General features: G+C 44.6%; 1 protein-coding gene across 1 annotated transcript in view; it reads right to left on the bottom strand.

The window, feature by feature from the left end:
- The window catches only part of PIK3CB (phosphatidylinositol-4,5-bisphosphate 3-kinase catalytic subunit beta), a 109836-nt gene that overhangs the window by 37468 nt on the left and 48326 nt on the right, over nt 1–24042 (bottom strand). Inside the window, exons 7-11 of the mRNA XM_084753417.1 lie at nt 23564–23734; nt 22058–22135; nt 3257–3508; nt 1632–1728; nt 589–719 (exon numbers count right to left, since the gene is read on the bottom strand). Of these exons, the coding sequence (XP_084609543.1) occupies nt 589–719; nt 1632–1728; nt 3257–3508; nt 22058–22135; nt 23564–23734 (729 nt within the window). The remainder of the gene's footprint in view (nt 1–588; nt 720–1631; nt 1729–3256; nt 3509–22057; nt 22136–23563; nt 23735–24042) is intronic.

Here is a 24042-nt window from a genome sequence, read left to right as displayed (position 1 = left end):
ATATACTAAGGATGTATTTTGAAATAGAATTCCGTGCCACAGATTCTACTGTAGTCACTGCCAGGCATGGTGCCTCACACCTATAGTCCTAACTCTTGGAAGGTGGAGACAGGAAAACTGTCACAAATTCAAGGCCAAGTGTGGACTATACAGTGAGTTGCAGGTCATGCTGGCTAGAGTGAGACACCATCTCAAAAACCACCACCCTCAAAGTCCTGATAGCAGCTGTATCAGCATGAATCATCTCTTCCTTCATTGTATCTTTATCTCCAGATCAACAGGTCAGGCATGCTCACAGAACACATTACACATCAGAGTTACTTGCGAATACACCCGAGAGACTCTTTACATCAGAAAGTAACTCAGAACAATTAAATCTCTCTTTACCACACATGGCCCCTGAGCCCCAGAGGCTCCATGATTCACTTGGTCAGCCATAAACCTAAATCCATCACAGTGGCACGGCCTCCACTGGAGCACGCTGTTAATGCATGCAGACTTTTGAGAGGCTCGCTGAATTTGGACTGAGCATCTGCACCCAGGAATAATTCAAGTCCTTCACGCGTCGTGGCCTTTTAATGAGCTTACCTTATCGAAGGGAGGGTAATAATAAGGCTGCTTTTTGTTTTCTGGAAACTTAATATGCAAGGCAGTTGCATTCTCAGCATATGGGTTCATCTGCACAGTTCCCATGGGATTCAGCATTTCTTCCAGCTCATCTAAAACATGCAGATAGTTTGGATTCTTTGAAAATGTTTTTGGAACGAAACTTTAAAAAACAAAAGTCCTGAACTGGTTTTCTTTCATTAAAAATGTCCTAAAGGTTGTGTCAGCTAAGCAAGCTTATTTAGCCAGCTGTATCAGTACACTGGTGAGCATATGAGAAGGACTGCATTTCTCTTGACCATCAAGCTGAATCTAACTGGAGAACAAACGGCTTTGCTGTTTCCTGCCTCTGTGGAGTGCTCATTCAGTTAGCACAACTACAAGCAATAAAGCTTGTTATAAAGAAGACAATGTTATGTAAGAGGTTTCCTTGCAAACTTACAAAACCAAAACATTTGAAACAAGAACACACTCACTGGAATAAAAGATATACTCCAGAACATCATGTCTGTAGCAACATACTCTGTGTAAGTCAATTTTAAAATAAATAACAGCTGGGCATGGTGGCGCACACCTTTAAGCCCCAGGATCCAGGAGGCAGAGGCTGGTGGATCTCTGTGAGTTCGAGGCCAACCTGATCAAAATAGTGAGTCAGCCACATAGAGAGACGCTTTCTCTCTTAAAAAAGCAAAAATCAAACCAAAACTACAAAAGGAATAAGTAACAAAGGCAGCTTTTTCCCCCCTGAAATACAACAACAAGGGTGAGCGTGAGAAAGCTGACTAGCACACCAGTAGCACACCAGCTACTCCCAGCACTAGGGGCTGCCATTAGAGTACAAACCTTGGCTGGGTGGTGGCGCACGCCTTTAATCCCAGCACCCAGGAGGCAGAGGCAGGTGGATCTCTGAGTTCCATCCAGGCCAGCGGGGTCTACAGAATGAGTTCCAGTGAACCAAGGCTACACAGAGAGATCCTGTATGGGGGCGGGGGGGGGGGGGGGGGTAGGAGGGTAACAGATCTTACCAGGAAATGAAGACCAGCTGTGCAGTATAATGTCTCCAGACCTCAGCTGTCCTTTGAAGTCAAACACCATCGTATTTACCCATGCTACAGGATAATGCTGTCAAAAAAAGGCATCGGTATATAAATAAACCCGAAATGGCCTTCAAGTGAGACAGCACTCCAGCCCCTGCTTCAGTGTTAGTGCTGGAAATGTCTGAAGTTCTAGGCTATGAGACACCTTACCTACAAGGGGGAAGGGAGGAGAGAAGGGAGAGGAAACAGGAGAGAGAGGAAGTGGGAGGAAGAGAGCACAAGAGGTGGGGTAAAAAAACAAAACAACAACACCAAAAAAAAAAAAAAAAAAAAAAACCCAAACCCATTTGACTAATAGCATGAACTGGAAAGGCTAGGACTGGGTCGGTGGTAACCCTGAGCACACAGAAGGTTCTGGGTCCAATCCCTAGCACTGGAAAAACAGTCCACACAGAACCACTGCTGGCTCCAAGACAACTCTGTGGGCACACAATTTACTCAGCAGGTGGAGGCAAGGGGGTTTAGAGTTCAAGGCCAAACTAGGCTACATTGTGACTTTCAGAGAAGGGTGAACTACACAAGGCCCTGTCCTTAAAATAAGAAAAGAAACACGTGTAGTATATGTGTACACATGCCTCTGAGTGAGTCTGAGAGTGTGTGTGTGTGACTAAAGGTAAGAGCAAAATGGGGGCAGAGGTTATTTAAAACTAGCAAAAAAAGTGGTTTATCACATTTGTTAAAAATATTCTTGAGCCGGGCATGGTGGCGCACACCTTTAATCCCAGCACTCGGGAGGCAGAGGCAGGCAGATTGCTGTGAGTTCGAGGCCAGCCTGGTCTACAAAGCGAGTCCAGGATGGCCAAGGCTACACAGAGAAACTGTGTCTCAAAAAAAAAAATCTTATTTTGAGCTGGGCGTGGTGGCACGTGCCTTTAATTGCAGCACTTGGAAGGCAAAGGCAAGTGGATCTTTGTGAGTTTGAGGCCAGCCTGGCCTACAAGTGAGTCCAGGACAGCCAAGGCTACACAGAGAAGCCCTGTCTTGAAAAAGCAAAAAGCAAAAAACAAAAACAAAAGAAAACCAACCAACCAAACAAACAAACAAAAAATTTCATTCCCAAACTGATTTTCAGTTATGCATTTGTGTCTTAACTCACATCAGGTGTGCTAAGTGAGGTACAACTATGATCTTTCTACAGTTGAAAAAAATCTTAATTTTCAAATATATATACTACCTGGATTTTTATTTAAGGTACTACAGAGCAGTTGTTTTAAAATGTCTCCACTTTCTACATACAATGATTCCTACCTAATAGTTCCACCATGTAGAGGTTGAGGCAGAATCATCAGCGTGGGCTCAAGGCCAGCCTGAGCTACAGGGGGAGTTCTAGGCCACCCTAGGGCTTGTGCATCTGTTATAGGATGCACGAAATCTCTTCAAATAAATTTGGAAAAAAAAAACATAAAAAAGAAATGAACATAGAAACTAATTTATCGTCTTCATGAAACTAGTTCTTAGGGATCGAGTCACACAAAATAATTTAACTTCTGTTGCTCAATTATTTCATAGTCCTAAAATGTCCCATTATATAAACAATTTTCTGAAGTTATTACCACTTTCCCAGCTTTCCTGATGGTCTGGTATTTAGAGGGATTAATAGTTTTTGTTGATTTCTTCGTTTTTACTTTATCCAAAACTGCATAGACAGCAAAACACAATCGAGCCATTCTTGGTAAGTCACAAATATTAATATCAAATTCCAGTTGTTCATTCCAAATATGGTCATTTTTTCCTGATATTTCTGAGCTTACAACGGTTTTACACAGGAGCTCAGTTCCATGAAACAGACCCGCTCTGACATGAACCTGTGATGGGAGAAGAAAACAATCAGGTAACTGCACACTGACACATGCCCGAGAAGGAGCGCAACAGTTAGACACCTGCAGGCAGGCATCGGCGAGCACTCACTACAAGGAGGCGCGTTAATCAGGCTTTCCCTTAGTAAGTGGAGTGGCTACAACAGCAAATGCTGGTCGAAACACCAGTGGTCTCCATGTTGGCATGGGACTAAAGGAACTAAGATAGTTCACACACACAGGTGGTAGAAGCAGGAAGAACAGGGTTTCAAGGCCAGCCTCAGCTGCACTGCAAGTTCGAGACCAGCCTGGACTATGCCAGACCCAATATCAGAAAAGCAAAAGAAACGAAAGGGAAAAAAGCTTATGAATGTGTCATCTGTCAACAGGCAGTTACAGATATCATGACTATCCAACTATCTATCTATCTATCTATCTATCTATCTATCTATCTATCTATCTACACACACACACACACAGAGCCAACATCACTGGCTTTTTCTAAAGATTCACATACAACACAACGTGGAGTATATATAAAACGTCTAATGAGATTTACGCCACTATGTTAGGGAAGTAGTCAGGTGGCAGAGCACTTGCCTCGCATGCACAGGGCCTCTGGTCTGATTCCCAGCGCTGCACACATATTAGAATGCACACTCTCCCTAGCTCTTCTTCATCCCTGTGCCATCAGTACTACCTTGACATGGCCTACAGGAACTGCCTGCCAACCCAGGAAGAAATGCCACAAGAAATGAAAATGAAGACAAAGGAAGTTCATTTAGTTGCTTGTAAGTGAATGTTTGTGTGTGCATTTGGGTGTGCTGCTCCCATGTGAGGAAGACGTCTATATTGAGTGTCTTTCTCTTTTGCTGTCCACTGTACTTTTAAAGACAGGTTCTCTCAGTGAAGCTGGACCTTATTAATTCAGCTTGGCTGGCTGGCCAGTGAGCTCCTGGGATCCCCCTCAGAAGAGTGAAAGGACTCTCCTCAGTATCTGGGCATGTCTGGCGTCCTTCTGGGCACCTCTTTCTTCCAACCCTCACGGTGAAGCCTATATCTTTAATAAGATTTCCTAGCACTGAGGAGGAGGGGGCAAATGGATCTCTGAGTTCAAGGTCAGCCTGGTATACAGGGTGAGTTCCAGGACAGCCAGGGACACGCGGAGAAACAGAAAGAAAAGAAAACAATAAATCTTCAACTTAAGACAAAGTGAGGAGCAAAAGTGGAAATAAAAACAGCAATACAGGGTGGAGGGGCAGTGGCTGTTGGCACATCTGCTTAATGCAGCAAGGTTTCCCGATGTGAACCCCAGCATGGCAACATAGCACCCCACAAACAGGTATTAAGCAGGGCAACACTTTTAAAGACAAATGTCTTTGTGTCAACTTATTTATAGCCCTATCTATATGACCTCAGCATGTAGTATTAATACATATTTACTCATTAAGCAATCCTATATGGAATTTAATTATTTAGGTTATTTATTAATTTACTTTTGACACAGGTTGTCACATGTCCCAGGCTGGCCAGGGTACTCCCCATGGACTCTGCCAAGGCTCCACTGTTCTTCACCATGAGCTTCTCATCAGCCTGGTCTCTCCCATACCAAACTCAAAAACCACAACTGCTGATGTTTCCTACCATGCCAAGAATGGCATCAGCATCTGCTTAGACAGCTTCATCTTTCACTTTCAATCCATCACACACACCTTAACTAAGAAATGGAATAATTCAATTACATTAAAAGTATATTTGCATTGTGACATTATAAAAAGAACATGAGTAAAAGTAATTTATAGTTGGATGCAAAAAAATATTAGTGACTATCAACCCCTAAATAGCCTTTGATTTTATTTTATACTATATTTAAAGTACTTTAAAATTAATATTCTAGGAGGTATTTAAAACAGCTAAAGACTTTATTTAAAACCTTACTTAGGGTCACTGTCATGGCTCAGCAGGCAAAGATGCTTTGCCACCCTGCCTGATCCCTAAGGCCCACAGAGTGGAAGGAGAATCCATGCTCACAAATAGTCCTTTGATAGACAAACATGCAAGTGCATACAACACAATAAACAAATATATAAACACAAATAAACAAATATTTAAAATGTGGTTTAAAAAACTAAGGTAGGGCCGGGCATGTCACAAACTAAATGAGAAAAGGAAACATTTTGTTTAACAATGAGATCTTTAAAGACTCAAAATGTTAGCTGGGCGTGGTGGCGCACACCTTTAATCCCAGCACTCGGGAGGCAGAGCAGTGGGATCTTTATGAGTTCAAAGCCAGCCTGGTCTACAAAATGAATCCAGGACAGCCAAGGTTACACAGAGACCCTGTCTCAAATACCAAAAAAAGAAAAATTAAGTTTGGGCTGGAGAGATGGCTTAGTGGTTAAGAGCACTGGCTGCTCTTCCAGAGGTCCTGAGTTCAAGTCCCAGCACCGACATGGAGCTCACAGCCTGTAACTCCAGTTCCAGTGGATCCGACACCTCTCACAGACATATATGTAGGCAACACACCAATGCAAATACAAGAACAAAACAAAACAAAACAAAAAACTAAGTTAAACAGCCCTAAGGAACAATCCCAAGACTGACCTCTGGCCTCTCCTCATGCACACATGCTTGCACACACACCTGTATGTGCACACATGTATAAACACACACAGAGAAAGGGGCAGACAGATCTCACACACACACACAAAGAAGCAGACAGATACACGTACAATTGCAATAAATGAGGCTGGGCATGCAGTCTCAGTATTTGATGAGACTGCGGATCAAGAGATAAAATATTGAGGCCTAATGTACACACCTTGGAAAACAATCTAGAGCTAGCGAGAAGAGTGTTTACGAGCCAAGTTCAGTTCCCAGCACTATGGTGGGCAATTTTTAACTGCCTGTAACTCCAGCTACTGATGATCTGATGCCTTCATCTGGCCTCCAGAGGCAGCTGCACTCATGTGTACGTACCACACACAGACACCGACACATACATTAAAAATAAAATCAATCTATCAGGCATGGTGGCATATGTCTTTAATCTCAGAAATTGCTGGGTGGAGGCAGGTGAATCTCTGAGTTCGCGGCCAGTCTCCTCTACAGAGCAAGTTCCAGACCAGCCACAGCTACACAATGAGACCTGTTTCAATAAATAAACCAATCTTTAAAAAGACTGGTCCTTCTTTTGGGGTGGGGGAGGAAGGAAACAATCTGTTTGACTTCTGAATTCCTCAGCTCCAAAATTCCTAGCAGTCCCTCATTTCTCCTGTCCCTCAAGTCTGGTCACATTTTGAATTTATCTTCTCCCACAGCCGAGTACCCCCACGTCACTAATTCCTCCACTTCATGTTTTCACGTTGTATCTATTTTGTGTGCACATGTGTATGGATGTGAGCGGATGCATTAGGAGGCCGATGGGAGCTGGCTCTCCTACCATGTGAGTCACAAAAACGGAACTCCAGCTTGGCAGTCAAGTGCCTCAGCCCTGTGAGGCACTGCGCTGGCCATGGATTTCTTTCTTTAGCCTCGTCGTGCTTTTCCAACTCACTCAACTTCCCATGAGAGAACTCGACTTCATGACCTCTGTTTCACACCATCTACTACTCCTCCCTTCTCCGTCAGTCAGTCGGCCTCCACTTCATCAAAACTCCCCGGATACCCATCTGCCCTCCTCTGTCACATTCTCTGGAAGTCCATATTGAGATAACACAATTACTGTGTTTTCTGAGCCACGTGTCTCTGGACAGATGTCCCTAGCACTATGAGTGACCAGTTTCAAGTGAAAGACTATCAGTTAACCACTGGGGGAACATTCTGTAATCTTCCCTCACTTGTCAGTACAACTCTGCCTTTTACTTGCTCATGAGATGAGCCACATTCACATTCAAAAACTACAATTGTTTCCAAAGCCTGCTAAGCTACCTTTCTCCGAGAGGTTTTCTGTTCTTTGAAGATGGTATCTTGACATGACAGGATACCCTCTCTGATCTACTCAATTTAGAAGTTATAACATATTAGAACAATGAAACACTATGTCATTGTTATACTATTTTAAAAATATTCAGATCAAATTATGTGCCTAATATAAAAAAATCTAGGATTTGTTCCTTAACAAACGGAGACACATCATTGCTAATGAAGACTGAAGTCATGTAGGGGTAGACTGGGCTAGCAGAGCTTGAAGAATTCACTTCTATCTGAAAATACAGGTGTTTTCATGGCTATAAGACACCACACGTCTCCATGAAAGGCACAAATGTGGGTGCCGTCGATTATTTGCTCATTGTAATCCATTGAGGAACTTCATGCCCAAGCAAGACTTTAACTTAACCGTGAGCTCAGTAGATCTATATTTCCTTAATTACTCACTTTTTTTAAACATTTTTTTTTATATTTGCTCATTTTATTTTGTGTATAGGAGTGCTTTGCCTTCGTGTATGCACCATGTGCAGGCCTGGTGCCTGTGGACGTTAGACGGTATCAGATCCCTGGAGTGAGAATTAGATGTGGTTGTGAATCACCATGTGGGTGCTAGGAACTGAGCTGGGGTCCTCTGCAAGAGCAGCGCTGCCATTAACCACTGTGCCATCTCCCCAGACCTCTTTATGTGTTCTGTGAACTCCTGAGCCTCCTGCCTCCTCCAAGTGCTGGGACCATAAACATGCGCTACCACGCCCAACAGAGCAGGGGCTTCTCCCTAATCCTTCCCTGAGCCCAGCTTTACCCGATGCATGTGCTCACAGGACACAAGGATTATATTTCCTTGGAAAATACAAATTCAGATAAACAACCACATGGCCAAGTGCAATTGCCTGGATCGGGCTGGGATCTCCAAGAATGATTTTGTTCAGCTGCACTGTCAGCTGCACTTTAAATCCACACTGTAAAAGACATGGTTTTACACACTATGCTGATGCACTTACAGTATCACCCACCCACTGTACCTGCTTCATGATTCACTAAACATACCTTTTTCCATTGATAGTATCACCAACTGTCAGCTCAAGAATAACTAGACTGTCTTTATTTTATGACCTTATGAATATCAGAGATGATTAAGTTTTCCCTCTGCTTTATCCATTGGCTGTATAGACAGCTAAATATGTAGCCCACCAACCAAGTAATTGCACACACACACACACACACACACACACATACACGTATGTAAACATACATTCTTTTTAAGAACAGCGTCTCATATAGCTCAGGCTGGCCTTGATCTTGTCACACACATAAACATGACCTTGTGATCTTCTTGTCCCCACGTCCCAGGGGACAGGATTACAAGAGTGCTCCATCATACCTAGCTAGGTAGTGCTGATGTTGGACCTAGTTTTATGCATGGAAAGAAAGCTCCCTACCAACTGAGCTACATCCCAAACACCTGCCAACATGTTTGTTATTTGTCAACTAAATGTCCTCATTATTTTGTAAAAAGTCAAAGTTGACTGCACATTAAGGGAACGAACATGTGATTCCTACAAATCATTTTTGAACTATGTCTAGATAAACCTTGAGTAAAGCATATAGAATACAGTCTGCATGTGTCATGTGGGAGGCTGGAAGTGGGGATTTAGTATAAACACGGTCTGTCTTATCCCGGCAACCTTCCACTTATGTGTACTTGTTACCTCTTATATACAGAACTTAAATATAACACTTTCTGTAAATTATGACTTTAAAAATGAACACTTTCCAAGGCTTTACTCATAAAAGAGAACCTGGGCTTTAAAATCCTACTATCTTCTGCTGTTTGGACAACCACTGAGAAATTGAAACAGGCTCCTACTACGTTAAGTGCTGAATAAATAATACTTAATAATAGCTTAAAAATGAAACAAGATAGAACGCCTGCAATTTCAACTCAGGAGGCAGATGCAGGAGATTCAAAACCAGCCTGGGCTACAGAGCAAATTCTAGGCCAGCGAGGGCTACATAGTGAGACTGTCTCCAAAAAAGGAAAAGAAGTATAGTTTTATCTACACCAACAAACGTCTGCTGAGCCTTAGATAAAAGGAGTAGAGCAGCACCGTGGGTATTATGGAAGTCGCATTTTATAAAGCCCAAAATACTTAGGTACAATTGGCTAGAGAAGTTCTATTCCAGCTGTGAACAGCCACAGAGAAAGGAGCAAGCTGAGAAACAATATAAGGAATTAGGCTTGATAACAATAAAGACTTACACACCCTATAAAAAAAATAGCTGGGCAGAATAAAAGCATTATTTAAGTCTTATTATGAATTATTTAAGAAGTCATTAAGATTATTTCTGCTTGAAAATCTGGTAATTCACTAAAATGATTAAAGTTGAAAAAAGATAAGTGGGTATTTTAAATGACCTATATAATGAAATTTAAAAAAAAACTTTTCTGAATTTAAAACCCTGTAACTATAACAAAGATCTTGTTTTTTGGGAAACGGCTTTAAATTTTTTTTTTCTAAATACAACACATGAAACTTTGGTTTTTGTTTTTTTAAAACAAAATAAAACAAAAAGACCTGTCCCCACTTCTGCTGTGTAAGTCTCTTTCAGTATTTTCAAAAATTAAGAATGTTAAGGTGCCGTCATGCATCATATGTCAGGTTTCATTACCTGGCTGTAGTAATTACGGTTCTATAACATCTTCTCACAAGCCCTAGAACATTAGGAAAATAAGAGAAATAGGCTTTGTCATGCAAAGGACTGGCCACTGTGCTACAACAGCCAACACACAGACTGCATTCCTATACTTACCAATTTAAAATGCTGTGTTGGGCAAGATTTGAACCTTTTTCACAACATCAACACCTTACTTTCCTTCTTGTTCTACACTCGGGCCAAAGTCCACTACTTTTTGTCTTCAGTTATTAGACACAAAAGGAGATCAGAGCACGAAAAGGACAAATCCCCATCTTTCATAAAGCACATCGCCTGTGTTCTCAATCCGTATCCACGGAGAGCCTAGCTCCTCTGCACTCATACACCTCAGGCACCAAACACGTGTGCCTATTTTTCCTATACACTAGCTATAGGCCTAGTTCCATAATACTTCTCTCCACTTCCGTTGCCATTTCAAGTTCTGGGTCAATACTTCTGATCAACTGGTGATTAACTGAGGGGTCCCATAGCCCTGCCTCCAAAGTCCAGTCACTCAGTAGTTCACAAGCTATGGGAAACGTGATCACCAGGCTATTCTAGTAACTATTCAAAAGGACAGGGACGGACTGACCAGCCCAGACTCCATGTGAACTCCTGGTTAAGAGTTTTTGTTGTTGTTTTTAATTTAATTTAATATGTATAGATATTTTGTCTGTGCACCCCCTGGACCTGGAATGACAAACAGTGTGAGCTGCTGGGTGAGGGTGCTGGGAATTGAACCCGGGTCTCCTGGAAGAACAGTCAATACTCTTTAACCACTGAGCCACCCCTCCAGCTGCTAGACTTTTGCTGTTTTAAGATTTATTTCATTTTTAATGTATGCGCATGAGAGTATGCATGTAAACATACTGCACTCGTGTCTGGTGTCTGCAGAGGCCAAAAGAGAGCACCAGATTCCCTAGAATTAAGAGTTATGAGGGGTATAATAGGGCATTGGATCCCCTAGAAATGTAGTTAACAGACAGTTATGAGCTGCCGTGTGTGTGGAGAATGAAACCACAAGGGCAGCTAGTGCTCTTAACTGCTGAGCCATATCCACACCCCTGTTAGAGAGCTTTTATTAAAAGCCAAAGTAGGTACGAATACTTAAGTCACTGGCCCCTGTCGTTAAGTTGGTCTCTTGTCTAATCTCGTGAGAGTAGCATTTAACCCACTATTCACATTACTGGTGTCTCTGATAAGCCAGCAAGGGTTTTGGAAGCTCTCTCTCAGAACTGGGGAAAGGGTCAAATTTTATAAAAGATACTTTAGCCAGACATAGTGATGCACCTGTGCCCCGAGCACTTGAGATGTGGAGGTAGGAAGAGAGGGAGTTCAAGACTAGTTTGTGCTAAATGAGAGCCTCCCCACCCCCACAACTAGGAAATGGCACAGGCGGAAGGAGCTCTACAGCAGAGACCAAGTGTTAATCTGTTACATCGCAATCTGTCAAGAAGCTGCTTTGTTCTGACTTAGGGAGGAAAACTACAGGCATGTGGTGGTGTTGGCAACAGCTACATTAAATGTGCAAACTCACCACAGAAAGTATATAGTGTCCCAGACAATAAAGGGGGGAGATAAAAAGACAGGGCTTCTGTTTTTTCCTACTGACATATACTCTAATTGATTAGGAGTGCTGAGAGCCACATACAAACCACATCACAAAGCTAGGAGGTATTTTGATAAATGATTGCTATATGTAATGCAGAACATGCCTGTATCAGGTTTGGGTGGGGCCAGCTTCGTGAATCTGTATGCTTACATCCTTCGCCAACATGAAAAGGTTTCCAGTGAATACTTTTTAAATGGTTTTTCTGAACTGTACCCTTTTCCATCTCTTTCTGAAACCCAGAGTTCTGAGTCTATTAGACCCTCAGGGATGGCCTCACAGTCCTTGAAACTCACACCATTCTGCCCCCCAGTCTTCCTTTTCTTCTACTGTTCAAAGTCAGCAATGTATTGAATAATCCTTAAGTTCAGTAACATTTTCCTTCTTGATACCTACCATTCTGCATCTGAATTTAGTTGATTTGTAAATTTTAATATACTGAGCTCTTTAGGTTTAGAGTTTTTAGCTTGTTTTGGTGTTTTGGGGCAGAGTTTCCTAAATCCCAGTGTGGCCTAGAATTCAACTTACTGTGTATGATGACCTGCACGCTTGATTTTCCAGCCTCTACCTCCCAAGTACTAGGATTATAGACGAGAGACACCACACCTCTTAGCTTCAGTTTCTTTCTTTTTTTTTTTTTAAGTATTTATTTATTTATTATTTATTATGTATACAGTGTTTTGCCTGCATGTGTGCCTGCACCCCAGAAGAGGGCACCAGATATCACTGTAGATGGCTGTGAGCCACCATGTGGTTGCTGGGAATTGAACTCAGGACCTTTGGAAGAACAGACAGTGCTCTTAACCTCTGAGCCATCTCTCCAGCCCCAGCTTCAGTTTCTTATTCAGGTTTTCGTTCATTTTAGGGACGAGTTATGCTATAGCCTAGGCTGGCCTGGGTATCTCCCTGCCTCCATAATGGGATCACAAGAGCGTGTCATCTTATAGTTTTAGTTTCTGTTTCTCGGCTGCGACTTTCTTTTGCATATTCTGTTTGGACTCTGTGTTTGCCTTTGGCTGCTGGAACTCATTTGTACCAACTGCTTTCATGTCTCTGCAACACCAGAATCACCTCAGCATCCCATCTGATCTGATGACTGTCGCTGTCCATAAGACTTGACGTTTTCTTGGTTCTTAAGAACGAAATACTGGGTTGTATGCACATCCAGTGCAGAGCCTTGGCTTTTTACCTGAGGCTTCTATGTCAGCAACAGTTCCAAGGCCAAGGTGCTTGTGGAGGGCTACTTGCACATGTGCACATACCAGACTTAGACTTAGGCCCTCATCTGCACAGCCAAGAAATGTGCTGAAGAGATTATGAAACTTAATCAAACTTTCCAAACTCCTCTTAACCTTCAATCTCAAAGTATTTTTTTTGTTACCCAAGTATCTTCTTCATCCCACGATAAAGCTGGGGTTTACTCCTGTGTATTTCTTGCAAGATTTGCTAAGCATTTTCTGTTCAGAAGATGCAGGGAGCAAAGACCACGATGATGTAATCTTGGAATTACAACACCTCTAATGGAAAGACAACGTCAACTCTTCAGATTTAGGATTTTGCCCAACCCTGAAGCTGTCCCTGTTACTGCTGCTGCTGCTGCTGCTGCTGCTGCTGCCACAGTACTATTTAGACACTGGAGTAAATAGGGGAAAAAACACAGAGCTAGCCAGATGACTCAGGGGGTAAAAGTACTTCCCACACAAGCCTGTCGGCCTGGAGTCAATCCTCAGAACTCACAGAGGAAGGAACCTACCTATTTCCCCAAGCTATCCTGACCACCATACAAGTACTATATGTCTATATCATTTGCACACAATTTTTTAATTTAATAGAAAATAAAAATAAAAAGGAGACTGAAGCAACAATGACATTTCTGCTGCCTTTGAAACTAGGAAGATATTTTCCAACCAGAGCGGCTCCCAGCTTCTCTCTATGCTCCACGTGCCTAATGCAATTTTCTGTACTGTAAGCAAGAGTAAGCTGAGGCATCTGCTAAAACAGTAAGATATGCTGATGTGTGGCAGCACATTCCTACAGAGTATATGCATATGTGTGGCAGCACATGCCTATAGCCCCAGCACTTGGGGAGATAGAGACATCCTCAGCTTTGAGTCTGAAACCACTCTGGACTCCACGAGACCCCATCACAAAAACAATCAAAGCTCTGTATACACAAAAGACGGAAAAACACAGAACAAGGCAAAGACTAACCAGGGAGCCAGACACCAGAGAGCAGTGAGTCAGCCCCGAGCAGCTCAAGGTTTCTGCTCAGACCACAGAGTCCTGCATGACATCTGGTCCTGTGGCTATGATGGACTGAGCTCTTGTGATTAGATATGCTGCATCAAAGAACTGACATCACACAGGAGGTTATCTTCCAGAGTTTGGCCTGTTTGCTAATTCTCTAAAGGGATTATTCTATGGCTGGACTGACTCAGTGGGCTCGGAGCACTCACTGCTCTTCCAGAAGAGCAAGCTCAGTTCCTAGCACCTAAAAAGGGGCAGCTCACGACCAGCTCTTCCTTCAACACCTATATTAATACAGCATCTACACTCTCAAGCATGTGCCCCCCCCCCACACACACACTTAAGTGCTGGCTATAGTGGCACATGTCTTTAATTCCAGCACTTAGGAGGCAGAGGAGGGTGGACCTCTGTGAGTTCAGACTACCTTGGTCTACAAAGTGAGTTCCAGAACAGCCAAAGCTACACAGTGAAACCCTGTCTCAAAACCGAACAAACAAAGACAAGAAAAGCTGGGTCAGGGAAGCACTCTGTAGATCAGTAGGTACACTGCTGAAAGAAAAAAATTACCCAAATGGGCTCAAAAGAAATAGAAAACTTTACTACTTACATAGCTTCTAAGGAAACTAATTTTTTTTTCCCGTTTTGTTTGTCAAGGCAGAGTTTCTCTTGTAATCCTGGCTATCCTGGACTCTTTTTGTAACCAGGTTGGACTCCAACTCAGAGATCTGCCTGCCTCTGCCTCCCAAGTGGTGGGATTGAAAGTAAATTTTTTGTTTTGTTTTGTTTTTCAAGATAGGGTTTCTCTGTGAAGCCCTGGCTGTCCTGGAAGTTGCTCTGTAGACCAGGCTGGCCTCAGACACATAGAAATCCTCCTGCTTCTGCCTCCCAAGTGTTGGGATTAAAGGCAAGTGCCACCACCACCTGGCTGAAACTAATTTTTAAAATTTAAAATTTTTAAATTACCTTGTGATAATTAGTATATGTATTCAATGGATTAAATGTTTACATTTTATATTACATTTGATTATTTATGCATTTATTTTGGACATGTGTCTCTTCACTTGCTCCCACACAGAGCAGAGAATCATCATTAGTTGATAGGTGTGCACCACACATTCCATACATACGCAATGCAGAAATGTACCTACAATATTTCCTTTAAAAGTGTGTGTGTTTTCAGAGCAAAAAGACTAGACAACACCTGGCTGACGGCTTCTAAGACAAGCTTGGCCAGGCCATGGCTTCTACCTCAGACAGTCCTGAGTTCCTCTAGTGACAGTCACCTCCCTAGTGGGAGCTGTTCTACAAAACTGGAGAGCACCGGATTTACTAACAGAGAGGGACTTGCAGTGTGTTGGGGGAGGAATACTGTTTCTACGTCAACGAGTGTGGACTGGTGGAACAAACACGAAAATGCTTAAAGACCTCCGCAAGATCTCCTGGTATGCTATGCACCAACACCCCTACCCCATGGTGCTCAAGCTCTCTGGTAGCTTGGCTTCTTCCCCTCCTTGGCCCTGAACTGGCCGTTGGGGCCCAACTCCTTGGAGCACCCTGCCTCATCCAATTTCTAAACTGGCAGCTAAGTAGCATAACAAAAACCGCTGCCAATCAGGTTCTGGTTCAATATCAAACCCTTCCCAAGAGAGGCCGATGACTATGCTGACACTTCTCCTTTATAAAACAAAAAGATGTGGGGCCAGTAAGCTGTGTGACTAGGGGAGCTAGCCCAGAAAAAGAGTGAGGGCGAGACATGCCCAAGCCCCCAAACTCTTGTCTTGGGACTGGCAGGAGTAGGACTGCTTCCTCCCTGCTCCGGACCCGCATGTCTCGGTGCACATAGCCCTGTGACCCCCACCTCTGCCATCTTTGTCCAGTACCTGGAATTCCTCTTCATGAAAACAAAGCATTCTCAGCACCTGAGCCCCAGCCAATGATGTACACTAACCCCAAAGCCCCTGCCCACTCCCCAAGGTTATATAGCCCTTGTCCCCATGCCCCCAATAAAGAGCTGTTTCACTGAAAACCATCTCCAGAGAAGGCTGTTTCTCCCACACTCACACCAACAGAGAGATCCTGCCTGCACCCACCCACCCTGAGTAAGCTTCCCTCCCTCCAGTCCAGCCCGGTACCCAACAGTACACAACATACGCAGATACGCAGGGAGAAGCAGACCAGTGTGGTACACGCAAGCTGCATGTGTGCAGGTCAGAGGGCAACCTGCAGGAGTTAGCTCTCTCTTTCCACCCCCTGGGCTCTGAGAGCCAACCTCATCAGGCTTGGTGGCAAGAGTGGTTACCTGCTGAGACAGCTGGCTCACCCAAAGTTAAACTGCTTTATGTGTTTGTAAGTTTTAAAGATTACATTTTATTATTTCTACCTGTATGTAGCTGAGTGTTTGTGTGGCATGCATCTGAGTGTAGGTGACTATGGAGGACAGAGGTGTCAGAGGCCCTAGGAGACAGAGGTACAGGTGAATAATGTGAGCCACTCTATGCTGCTGCTGGGAACTGAACTTGCTAGCCCAACTCCATTTTGTTTTCTTTCTTTAGCTGGCCTAGAGCTTGCTATATGACCAGGCCTCCAATTCATATAGATCCACCTGCCTCCCAGGTATTGAGATTAAAATGCATCACCAAATCCATACTCCAGAGAGTGACTGATTTCCTCCTTCCTTCCTTCTTTTTTCTTTGTTGGTTTTGTTTGGTTTGGCTTTTTCTGTGTAGCCCTGGCTGTCCAGGGCCTGGAGCTGTAGACCCTACTGTCAAAGGGCTGGAGCTGGGGTTACAGCAGTTGAGAGAGCTGCCCTACATGGGTGCTGGGGGTGTAATGTGGGTGCTTTGGAACTACAGCAAGTGCTCCTGCCCAGTTACTCGTCTCTTCACCTCACCTCCCCCTTGCATATTTCCTAAATAAATTAATGAATGTAAGGTTGGTACTTTCTCTTGCTCATGTTTGAGAGAATTTACTACAATCTCTTATCCTTGATTTTTCTTTGTAAAAAAGGGTTTTAAGAAACTTGGAGTAGCCAGGTGGTGGTGCAGGCCTTTAATCCTAGCACTTGGGAGGCAGAGGCAGGTGGATCTCTGAGTTTGAGGCCAACCTGGTCCACAGAGCAAGTTCCAGGACAACCAGGGCTACACAGAGAAACCTGTCTCAAACAACAACAAACTAAAGACAACACCTGTCTATGTGGCCATCTATTCACCCACCCAGCATCCCACATGTCTATTCACCCACCCAGCATCCCACACGTCTATTCACCCACCCAGCATCCCACACGTCTATTCACCCACCCAGCATCCCACACGTCTATTCATCCACCCAGCATCCCACACGTCTATTCACCACCCAGCATCCCACACGTCTATTCACCACCCAGCATCCCACACGTCTATTCACCACCCAGCATCCCACACGTCTATTCACCACCCAGCATCCCACACGTCTATTCACCACCCAGCATCCCACACGTCTATTCATCCACCCAGCATCCCACACGTCTATTCACCACCCAGCATCCCACACGTCTATTCACCACCCAGCATCCCACACGTCTATTCACCACCCAGCATCCCACACGTCTATTCACCACCCAGCATCCCACACGTCTATTCACCCACCCAGCATCCCACACGTCTATTCACCCACCCAGCATCCCACACGTCTATTCACCCACCCAGCATCCCACATGTCTATTCACCCACCCAGCATCCCACACGTCTATTCACCACCCAGCATCCCACACGTCTATTCACCACCCAGCATCCCACACGTCTATTCACCCACCCAGCATCCCACACGTCTATTCACCCACCCAGCATCCCACACGTCTATTCACCACCCAGCATCCCACATGTCTATTCACCCACCCAGCATCCCACATGTCTATTCACCACCCAGCATCCCACACGTCTATTCACCACCCAGCATCCCACACGTCTATTCACCACCCAGCATCCCACATGTCTATTCACCCACCCAGCATCCCACATGTCTATTCACCACCCAGCATCCCACACGTCTATTCACCCACCCAGCATCCCACATGTCTATTCACCCACCCAGCATCCCACACGTCTATTCACCACCCAGCATCCCACACGTCTATTCACCCACCCAGCATCCCACACGTCTATTCACCCACCCAGCATCCCACACGTCTATTCACCACCCAGCATCCCACATGTCTATTCACCACCCAGCATCCCACACGTCTATTCACCACCCAGCATCCCACACGTCTATTCATCCACCCAGCATCCCACACGTCTATTCACCACCCAGCATCCCACACGTCTATTCACCCACCCAGCATCCCACATGTCTATTCATCCACCCAGCATCCCATATGTCTATTCATCCACCCAGCATCCCACACGTCTATTCACCCACCCAGCATCCCACACGTCTATTCACCACCCAGCATCCCACACGTCTATTCACCACCCAGCATCCCACACGTCTATTCACCCACCCAGCATCCCACACGTCTATTCACCCACCCAGCATCCCACACGTCTATTCACCCACCCAGCATCCCACATGTCTATTCACCACCCAGCATCCCACACGTCTATTCACCACCCAGCATCCCACACGTCTATTCATCCACCCAGCATCCCACACGTCTATTCACCACCCAGCATCCCACACGTCTATTCACCCACCCAGCATCCCACACGTCTATTCACCCACCCAGCATCCCACATGTCTATTCACCACCCAGCATCCCACATGTCTATTCACCACCCAGCATCCCACACGTCTATTCACCACCCAGCATCCCACACGTCTATTCACCCACCCAGCATCCCACATGTCTATTCACCCACCCAGCATCCCACACGTCTATTCATCCACCCAGCATCCCACACGTCTATTCACCACCCAGCATCCCACACGTCTATTCACCCACCCAGCATCCCACACGTCTATTCACCCACCCAGCATCCCACATGTCTATTCACCACCCAGCATCCCACACGTCTATTCACCCACCCAGCATCCCACACGTCTATTCACCCACCCAGCATCCCACACGTCTATTCACCCACCCAGCATCCCACATGTCTATTCACCCACCCAGCATCCCACACGTCTATTCATCCACCCAGCATCCCACACGTCTATTCACCACCCAGCATCCCACACGTCTATTCACCCACCCAGCATCCCACACGTCTATTCACCCACCCAGCATCCCACATGTCTATTCACCACCCAGCATCCCACACGTCTATTCATCCACCCAGCATCCCACACGTCTATTCACCCACCCAGCATCCCACATGTCTATTCACCCACCCAGCATCCCACACGTCTATTCATCCACCCAGCATCCCACACGTCTATTCACCCACCCAGCATCCCACACGTCTATTCACCCACCCAGCATCCCACATGTCTATTCACCACCCAGCATCCCACATGTCTATTCACCACCCAGCATCCCACATGTCTATTCACCACCCAGCATCCCACACGTCTATTCACCACCCAGCATCCCACACGTCTATTCACCCACCCAGCATCCCACATGTCTATTCACCACCCAGCATCCCACATGTCTATTCACCACCCAGCATCCCACACGTCTATTCACCACCCAGCATCCCACACATCTATTCACCACCCAGCATCCCACACGTCTATTCACCACCCAGCATCCCACACGTCTATTCACCCACCCAGCATCCCACACGTCTATTCACCACCCAGCATCCCACACGTCTATTCACCCACCCAGCATCCCACATGTCTATTCACCACCCAGCATCCCACACGTCTATTCACCCACCCAGCATCCCACACGTCTATTCACCCACCCAGCATCCCACACGTCTATTCATCCACCCAGCATCCCACACGTCTATTCACCCACCCAGCATCCCACACATCTATTCACCCACCCAGCATCCCACACGTCTATTCATCCTCGAGCCTGCACGTGGCAGACAAGTCACTCTATTGAACTCCACACCCTGACCTGTCTCACCTCATCTGGGCCAACATTATCCTGATACAAATGAACAGTCCTGCATGTAAGGAAGTATGTTAGCTAGGTAGTCCATGCTTATAATTAGCGATGAGGCTGAGGCTGAGGCTGAGGCTGAGGCAGAAGAGTCACTAAAGCTGTAACTGTCTGCCCCACGCTCCATCACAAAAAGGTATACCCGAGTGTTTCCCACGAGCAGAAGTGAAAACCCATAACCTATCACATTAACTCTTGTAACTTGTAAAAGATGTGCTTCTCTCACACCATAGGACTCCAACACTGACTCCCCCAGGGCTTCAAGCACACTTCAGAGTTGATCTGTTGAACATTGAGGGGTTCTCAGCCTTTCAGACTCAGACAAGAAGAACTGGTTCTCTTGTGTTCCAGCTTGTCACTTACTCTGCAGACCTTGAGGTGGCACTGTGTACTTCCAAAACCACTCAAGCCAGATCTTCCTACTACATCTCCAAATACATCTATGTGTTGTCAGATATATGTGATACAGCTCAACACTCATGTGTAAACATGTGCATCTAACTTTCTCTTAGCTGTTTCTCCAGAAGCCCCTCAGTAATTCACACACTATCATCTCTTCCGCTTCTAACGCATCCCAGCCAAGAGATTCAGGAAAGAAAAGGCTAGAAGGACATAGTTGCTTTTGTTTGTTTTTCGCTTTTTATTAACACAAAACTAGAGCACCTAACTTTACAGCACTCTGCACCTGCAGGAAATTATGTCATTCTTTGACTTTCCTCATTGTTATGATGTCATGAGATGGGAGGACAAGAGAACCAGAGACAAGGTGGGTAGATGGGAAACATACACTAAGCAGCATGTCATCAAACACCTGAGAGGGGGTTTGAGGTCAGCCTGAGCTATATGAGAGCCTGATTTTGGAAGGAAGGAAGGAAGGAAGGAAGGAAGGAAGGAAGGAAGGAAGGACGGACCGACCAGGTGTAGTAGCACACGCCTTCAATCCCTGCTTTCGAGAGGGGTGAGATCTCTGTGAGTCTGAAACCAGTCTGGTTAGCAGAGCAAGTTCTAGCAGTAAAGCCAGGCACTCAGGATTACATAGAGAAACTGGAGGAAAAGGGTTGGGGGGACATAGTACTCAATTTTTAAATTTGAAGAAAATATATCATTAAAACAGAAGATAGGCAAACTGCAAATTAGCCTAAATTGTAAACGGAAATACAGTTCACAAAGAAAAACTGAACTGAGAATGAGAACAAGACAAAAGCCCTTATTTTAATACCAGCTGTTCTATATATATATTTGTTTGTTTTTCATGGCAGAGTTTTTCTGTGTAGCCTTGACCGTCTTAGACTGTCTTTGTAGACCAGGCTGGCCTGGAACTCAGAGATCCACCTGCCTCTGCCTCCCTGAGTAATAGTATTACAGTCATGCATCACCATACCCAGCTTCAAACAATATTTTTTAAGCCGTAAACATTTAAGCTTTCCTTCTAACATATAAACACAGCAAATGCTTACGACATCCAATGGGTTAGCAGGCCTGTCAATCAGCACACGTAAGCTTCTTTCTGTCAAGTTCCTGATCTAAAACCAGAATTTCTTCTGTGATATACACTAAGAAAATAATGTCAGGCTTTCTAATAAATCTCTATTCAAATAATTCTTTTTTAAAAAATTTATTTATTTATTACGTATACAGCATTCTGCCTGCAGGCCAGAAGAGATGGTTGTGAGCCACCATGTGGTTTCTGGGAATTGAACTCATGACCTTTAGGAAGAGAAGTCAGTGCTCTTAACTTCTGAGCCATCTCTCCAGCCTCAAATAATTCTTTAAAATTAAAATGCAAAAATAAATAAATAAATAAAATTAAATTAAAATGCTGCCAGACACAGTGGTTCATGCCTGTGATCCAGCATTTGTTTAGTAGAGGCAGGACAGTCAAGGAGTTCAAGGCCAGCTTTAGCTGCACAGCTAGTCTGAGGCCAGTCTGGACAAGAGGCCACTCTCCATCTTACATGCTTGATAAGCAGCATGAATGATACCACAGAGCTCATGGATTATATAAGAAGACCTCAAGGGCACTCAACTCTCAACAAGTACTTACTTTTACAGTTTCTTCTGTGTTAAGCTTATTTCCTTTCACCAAGACAATTTGGAAAGGGTTATTGTTGTCCCAAATATGCTGTAAAAGAAAAAAAAACACAAAGGCATTTAAAGAAATGACTATGACATGACAGCTATGGTGGCTAGTCATGTGTCAACTTGACGCAAACTACAGTCATCTAAGAGGAGGGCACCTCAGTTGAGAAAATGCTTCCACAAAACCTGACTGTAGGCAAAGCCTATGGTGCTTTTTCTAGACTGATGTAGAGAGGCCCATTCACTGTGGGTGGTGCTACTCATGGACTGGCGGTCCTGGATTCACAGGAGAGCAGACTGGATAAACCATGAGAAGCAAGCACTACCTCATGGCCTCTGCATCAGCTCCCGCCACCGGTTCCTACATGGTTGGAGTTACTGCCTTGGCTTCCCCCAGTGAACTATGACTCGGGAAATGTAAGCCAAATAAGGCCTTTCCTCCTCAAGTTGCCCTTGGTTATGGTGTTTCATCACAATGGTGACCCTAACTAAGATACTAGCTATGGAAGTCTATCAGTTCTCAAATGAGGTAAATTTATGAAAACTGATCTAACAAGTAAAAATCCTAACTACTTCAGGGAAGGTGGTAGGCACCTTTCATCTCAGAACTCTAGAGGCAGACGCAGGTGAATCTCAGTTCAAGGCAAACCTGTCTACAGAGTGAGTTCCAGGATAGCCAGGGCTACAAAGGAAAACCCTGTCTTGAACTCCATTCCCCCCCAAAATCATAAATTTCAAATGAAGCATTATAACTACTAGCACTTGAGTTTTGTGTCTGTTGATGCTACAAAATGAAATGAGGGGAGATAGGGCAGAGGGGAAAACAGGGATGGACTGGAACACATTTGTAATGCCTTGCTGCAGCTAATAAGTCCTGTGGCAGCCTGAGTCCACAGTGGAACAATGTTTTAACCCCCCCCCACACTCACCCCAAAAATGTGCTAACAAATTACACTGATAGAAATGAAATATATGGTGCATGCCTTTAATCCCAGCACTTGGGAGGCAGAGGCAGGTGGATTGCTGTGAGTTCGAGGCCAGCCTGGCCTACAAAGTGAGTCCAGGAGAGCCAAGGCTACACAGAGAAACCCTGTCTCAAAACACCAAAAAACAAAACAAAATAAATCAAATACACTGCATTTAGAAAGCTGAGGCAAGCTTGTCACAAGTCGGGGACCAGAGCTACAAGCAAGACTCTGTCTGAAAAAAGAAGCAAAGCATAAATACACTGTCTACTCAGACGTTCTGTGTCCTGTGTCTCAAGTTGATAAGTATAATGTCTAATCTGATAGTATTTGCTGAGGGAACTAAAAATACCGCGCAGAAGAAACCTATTGCATTTCAAGTAAATGGCAGAGAGGTTGACTTTCACAGAAGGAGAAGTGAGCAAAAGAAGCAGGTCTGAGGCTTAGCACACAGACTGAGGATCATGTGGCTTTGGGGTTACCAAATGCTAACACAGGGAACTTACAGAAATAACTCTTGTTTTCTTTGGTGGTAAAGGGAGAGGAAGGTTGGATGAGTTCCGACTGATGGCAGCCTCTATGGCGATCATTTCTTGCTCATACATCTTCTTGATCTTACAGCATTCCACGAGGATGAAATGGGGCAGGGTCCTATTCATTACACAGTTCCGGATGTACTGCAGTAGCAATAGAGACGAAGGGAGAAGTTTGCTGTCAATCAACAAAGAAACTTCATCTGAACAGCACTATATTAAATGTACAGGGCAGGTATATTTTACTCAATTCAGTATCAAGAATATAATCATTTAAAGTCACAGTGCAGTCTGAAGCCAGCCTGGTCTACAAACAGAGTCCAAAACAGCCAAGGCTACACAAGAAACTATCTGGAAAACCAAAACAAAACAAAAACAAAAAGAAATAAAATCACAAGGCAGGAAGGCTTGAGACAGAGCAGGGGTCACTCACTGGCTGCTCTTCCAGAGGA

The sequence above is a fragment of the Acomys minous genome (assembly GCF_964271855.1).
Source record: "Acomys minous genome assembly, chromosome: 13".
Lineage (NCBI taxonomy): Eukaryota > Metazoa > Chordata > Mammalia > Rodentia > Muridae > Acomys > Acomys minous.
The sequence above is the reverse complement of the archived record's forward strand: the minus strand, read 5'-3'. Positions and strand labels throughout refer to the sequence as shown.